This window comes from Galeopterus variegatus, unplaced genomic scaffold (genome assembly GCF_000696425.1).
Source record: "Galeopterus variegatus unplaced genomic scaffold, G_variegatus-3.0.2 Scaffold214, whole genome shotgun sequence".
NCBI lineage: Eukaryota > Metazoa > Chordata > Mammalia > Dermoptera > Cynocephalidae > Galeopterus > Galeopterus variegatus.
Genome location: NW_007726325.1, coordinates 595,035 through 601,271, shown reverse-complemented (window position 1 = coordinate 601,271; position 6,237 = coordinate 595,035). Strand labels below are relative to the sequence as shown.

Here is a 6,237-nt window from a genome sequence, read left to right as displayed (position 1 = left end):
TTTAATCCCACCATCTTGGGCCAAGCCTTCATTATCACTTCCCTGAACTGATAAAAAAAAATAAAAATTAAAAATAAAAATAAAATTCCAACAGATTTCCCTGCTTCTTTTCCCTACAATCTCCTTCTTTCTTTCTTTCTTTTGGCAGCGAGCCAGTACCTTGGACCTTGGTGTCATCGGCACTATGCTCTAACCAACTGAGCTAACCAGCCAGCCCCACCCTCCACTTCTCTATAATTTTTTAATGCCACCAGTCCATTTCTGAAACACAAATCAGACACTATCACTCCCTTGCTTAGAACCCTTTTGTGGGGCCAGGAACGTGGCGGCGCTCCCGCCGAGGGTTCGGATCCCACATACAGACCGGTTCCCACTCACTGGCTGAGCGAGGTGCGGGTGCAGCACCAAGGGTTGCGATCCCGTTGCCGGTCCCGGTCCAGTACGGGCGTGACACTGAGGGTTGCGATCCGTTGCCGGACATGAAAAAAAGACAAAAAGAAAAAAAAAAAAAAAACCCTTTTGTGGTTCCCCAGTGTTTCTCAGATAAAGTTCAAATTTTTCAGCATAGCTCAACAGGACCTTTTCAACATGATAATGCTAGCTGGGTGCTGTATTAGTTTTATATTGCTGCTGTAACAAATTACCACAAATTTAATGCCTTAAAACAGCACACATTCTCTTAGAGTTCTGGAGGATCAGAAGTCTGGAAAGGGGCCAGCCCGTGGCTCACTCGGGAGAGTGCGGTGCTGATAACACCAAGGCCATGGGTTCGGATCCCATATAGGGATGGCCGGTTAGCTCACTGGCTGAGCGTGGTGCAGACAACACCAAGCCAAGGGTTAAGATCCCCTTACCGGTCATCTTTTGAAAGAAAAAAAAAAAAGAAAAAGTCTGGAAAGTGTCTCATTGGGCTAAAATCAAGGTTTCAGCAGAACTGCTTTCCTTCTGGAGACTTTAGGGAAAAATCTGTTTCTTTGCTTTTTCCAGCTTCTGGAGGCTGCTCACATTGTGGGCTCATGACTTCTTCCTCATTTTCAAAGCCAGCAACATTGGCTGAGCGTTTCTCATGATGCCATCTCTTTGGTTTTCTCTTGGTTCTCTCAGTTCTGCCTCCCTCTTCCACCTAGAAGGATCTTTATGATTACACTGGACCCACCTGGATAATCCAAAGTCATCTCCCATCTCAAGGCCAGTTGATTAGCAGCCTTAATTCCTCATTGCCAGGTAATTTAACACACTCACAGGTTCTGAAGTTTAGGGCATGAACATCTTTGGGAAACCATTATTCTGCCTACCACAGGTTCTATAAAAATTGAAGTAAAGTATGTGTCCAAGAAGAAGGAAATGATTGAGTCAATTATGGGAAAGCCACTCTCAAGAGTATGTAGCCACCTACAAATACATAAACAGCACTTACAGCATAGTAAAAACATAATGATTATGATTATATAAAAGAAACTAGACACAGAAATAAAACTGAAAGAAAATAATAGTAAATTGATCATTGTTGTTGCTACGATGGTGGAGGTTAGGTAATGTCTTCTACATCCTGCTTTCCCTGTGGTGTTGTTACATCACTGAGGCAGAAACTGCTACTTGCCTACCCAATAACTAGTCTTCCCTTCCTCTTTACAAAGATAACACTGATTTTCTTTGGAAGGTAAAAATATTCACCTTCCAAGACTCTCTTGCAGTAAGAGTGGCTATGTGATTTATTTCTAGCTAATGAGTTGTAAGAGAAAGTCATCAATGTGCTTCTAGAAATCTTTTTAAATGAGAGAGGTTTGACTCTTATGTCCCTTTTGCCTTTTGTCCCTTTCTCCTCTCATTTGGAATGTGGATGCAAAGGCTACAGGTGCAACAGCCTTTCTGTTACCATGAGGCACCAAGCCCAAGGCAGTTGGACTACACTCCAAGAATGGAGGAGAGAAAAGATGGAAAGATCCCGGGACTTTGTAGCTCTGGATTTATTTTTGTGTAAGGTAAGTAACCTCTATCTGATTAAGTCATGATCCATTGGGTTTTCTGTTATTTCAGGCCAAATGCAATTCTAACTGATAAAATTACTTCTATAATTAAAATAAAATTAAGGAAGAAAAGTTATCAGATTCTGAGTTACACTTCTCTGATTCCTTGTCGGTCCAATCCATGACTAGACCAAGATCTTCTAAGCTCTGCTCACATTCTTTTCTTTTCCCTAATGCCTTCTAATCCCTACCCCACTTCTTTCTCTGTCTAGCAAATTCCTACTCACCCTTCACACCTCAGCTCAAATGTTACACCCCTACAAAGTCTTTCCTAAGCTTTCCCTCAAACAGATTCATCAGTATCGTTCCCATGGCATTTTGTCCATGACTCTGTGATCGCACTTTTTACACTATGTTGTATTCGCCTATTTTCTTGACTGTCTCCTGCACTAAACTGTGAGCACCTGGAGGGTAGAAACTAGGTTTTGTATTTTTCCCTCCAAGGTTGAGATAGCACTAAATATATAGTAGCTGCACAATAAATGGTTTTTTGTTTTCTTTTTTTAAAGATGACCAGTAAGGGGATCTTAACCCTTGGCTTGGTGTTGTCTGCACCACACTCAGCCAGTGAGCTAACCAGCCATCCCTATATAGGGATCCGAACCCGTGGCCTTGGTGTTGCCAGCACCACACTCTCCCAAGTGAGCCATGGACTGGCCCTCAATAAATGTTTTTTGAATGAGTAAACACAAGAATAAAAAAACAATGTCTATATATTTAAACCAAATACTCTCCTCTCCTTGTTAATCCCCTGTCTTCTGTCCACCTCTGTTCCTTTATTTGATTGTTCGTTTTTAACTGGAAAAAGAATTGTTGAGGAGTTAGAAGTTAAGGAATGGGTATCAGCACTTAGATCATTTTAATCAAGGTGGAAATTGGGGGGCATTTGAAGGCACATTTTTTCTTTTCTTTTCTTTTAGAGGGCACACTTAATTGAAAGTAGAAAAGAAGTTGAGACATAGTAGAAGTAAATTAAGGCAGAAAGTTGAGAATTAAGAACGAGAATCCCTCAGTCTCTCCTATCCTAAATCGTAATTTGTCATGGCCAAAAGCAGTGTGGCTTTAGCAGACCTGGCCCAACTCAGAGTCACAGTGCTGAGGGTTGAATCCACTTACTACCTAGTTAGATGCTGAGGAGGCAGGTCCCTTACACTTTCCTACACCACAGTTTCTTCCTCTGAGAAAGGGGAGCAGCAACACCTGCCTGCCTAGCTCATAGAACTGTGAAGATCAGAAGTGATCAAGCTTGTGCGTACAGTTTGCTATGACACCCAAGGCAAATGTGAATCGTGGTGCTTTACTACATGTAGGAGAAACTTAGTAAATGTTTGGTGAACAGATAAGTGAATGAATGAATGAGCCCACCTTGCTGATTACCATATTTTAATCAAAGACTCAATGCAGGAATGACCTTATCTTTAGAGTTTATATAAAACATAATGAAAATATACAACACCATCTTTATGAAGAAAGCTCTCTTTCCCATTAAATTGCTAAATAGACTTTCTTTTTTTTTATTTTATCAATATACAGTGTAATTGATTATCATGTCCCTTTACTGATTCCTCCCTCCCCCCTCTCTCTCGTCCCTCCCACCCATCAACATCATATCTGTTCACTTGTCTTAACAAGTTCAAGGAATTGTGATTGTTGTGTCTTCTTCCCCGCCCCCACCCTCCCTTTGTGTATTTACTTATTTATTTTTAGGTCCCACAAATAAGTGAGAACATGTGGTGCTAAATAGACTTTAGTAGGATAAAACCTTTTATTCCAGCAATTTGAGATTTGGCATTGAAATGCACCATGCCTGAAAGAGGTACTATTGAGACTTAAATCACACTAAGGTATACACAACTAATATCCTTTTTCAAAAGCATGTTTAAATAGGGACTAAGAGGAAAATGAGTTTGTTTTGTTTTACCTTTTTTGTTTTAAATTTTAAACAGTAATGTGCTGTACTTTGTTATCTGCACTGCTAAAGAGGTGAATAATTGTATAAACTAGAGGCCAGCCACCCACCACTCTGGTAGGCTATAAAAAGGATCCTTCCCAATATCCTTGATCTTCCTACCCTTGAAATTTTGGATCTCCTGCTTAACTTAACCTGACAGGTACAATATTGATTTGAAGTTAAAAATAAAAAGCACAGACAACATAACCCCTAAATTACACATGAACAAAAATCTGACTTGGAAGAACATTGGAGTAGATCACAGGGAATTCTATTAATTTCTCTCCAGATATCAAATGCCTACTAATCTGCCCTTGCTGTGATCAAAACGGTCATGACAAACACCATGATGAAAAAAATCCACATGAAGAATCGGTCTATGACTTTTGCAACCTTCTTCCATTCACTCCCCTTGGAATTGGTGGCTGTGTGGTCTTTGAGGCACTTGGCAATGTATTCAATATTCTCTGTCAGCATTCTGAACCGTGCACAGTAACTATCAGCAACCTGTGGGTTCTCACCCTGGCACCCCAGGTCATTCTTTAAGAGTTTGTTCATTTCTCTCTTTCTGGAAAGGTCTTTGTTTCTGGTTGCTTTCAGGTTAGACTCTGGGAGTTTGCCATTAACCTTCATGAAGTAGTCCTGCTCCCTGTCATGGTGCAGGCTGAGGCAGCTCTCACCCACATCATAGACAAACAAGATCCTGGACATGTATTTCAGGATGACCACCCTGGCCCAGTGGGGCACTGGCCGGGCCTCGGCCCCACAGAAGTGGATATTCATCACCATAATGGTCAAGGCAGTGGAAGCTGTGATCAAGGCCATCGTGGCTATGTAGTATTTGCCTGGAATTAAAATAACAATAACAACTATGTTATCTTTAAAACTGTACTTATATCTGGCTTTAAAAGAAAGAAACAAACACCTTTTCTAAGAAAGTGGTATATCCTAGTTACTAGTGTAGACTTTTGAATCAGACTTCCTGGGTTCAAATCCCAGCTTTGTCACTTACTAGACTTGTGACCCAGAGCAAGGTACATAATCCTGCTAAGCTTCAGCTTCCTGTTCTGTAAAATGGGTGTAACCATAGTATCTAACACAGGAATATGGTGAGGCTTAATTGAGATGATACATATGAAGTTCTCAGCACTGTCCCTGGCTCCAAGTTCAAAGGTTTGTAAATATATGCTAAGATCATGATGTGAAAACCTTTTCCACCTTAAACAAACAAACAAACAACGAATGAACTTGACCAATTCTCAGAATTGTCTTCAGATCTCATTAATATGGGAGCCAATTACCACTAAGTAAGAAAGGAGACACTGTGTCACTATTAGTCTTTAAAATGTGACTGTATAAAGCAAATGTTCATGGAAAAGGGAAATTAAGGAAGGAAACAATAAAGGTAAGGGCACACACTTATGAAATATAGAACAAAAAACAAGAAGATAAACAAAATCAAATGCAAGTTTTTGAAAAGGATAATAAAATTGATAAAACTTTGATAGGGCTACTCACAGAATCGGGAGAGAGAAACAGAGAAAGGGAGAGAGAAAGAGAGAGAATGCAAAAGAACAGAGATTTAGAAAATAATATTATAAATAACTGTATGATGATATATTTGATAATCTAGATAAAATTTCTAGAAAAATATAAGATGTCACAATTAGTGAAAAAAGAAAGAACATTTGAATAGAAATGGGAATCCATCAAATATCTCTTCCTACTACCCTCCCCCTGTCCACCAAACAGGCTCTAGGCCCAAAAAGAATTTATAGATGAATTTTACCAAACTTTTAAGGAACAAATAATTCATGTCTTAGGCAAGTTGTTCTAAAAATAAAAACGATGGAAAACTGCCTATCTCATTTTATGAAGTCAATTTAACCTTGATTCCAAAAGTGCCAAGAAAAGAAATATTAAGGCCATTTCACTTATAGACATATCTGAGAAAATCTTATAAAAATATTAGCTAACTGAATCCAACAGTGTCTTTTTTTTTTTTTTAAAGATGACCGGTAAGGGGATCTTAACCCTTGACTTGGTGTTGTCAGCACCACGCTCAGCCAGTGAGCTAACCAGCCATCCCTGTATGGGATCCGAACCTGTGGCCTTGGTGTCATCAGCACCACACTCTCCCGAGTGAGCCACGGGCCGGCCCCCCAACAGTGTCTTACAATGATAATATACCATGATAAAGGAGAGGTTGGTTGGTCTGGGAAAACAAAGAAGTTCAACATCAGAAAATCTATTGATGTA

At 39.9% G+C, this 6,237-nt stretch overlaps 1 protein-coding gene across 1 annotated transcript in view; it reads right to left on the bottom strand.

The window, feature by feature from the left end:
• Positions 1–3,848: 3,848 nt before the first annotated feature.
• Positions 3,849–6,237, bottom strand: part of CHRNA9 (cholinergic receptor, nicotinic, alpha 9 (neuronal)) — a 15,213-nt gene continuing 12,824 nt past the window's right edge. The window contains exon 5 of the mRNA XM_008565935.1: positions 3,849–4,823. Within this exon, the coding sequence (XP_008564157.1) occupies positions 4,282–4,823 (542 nt within the window). The 3' untranslated portion in view covers positions 3,849–4,281. The remainder of the gene's footprint in view (positions 4,824–6,237) is intronic.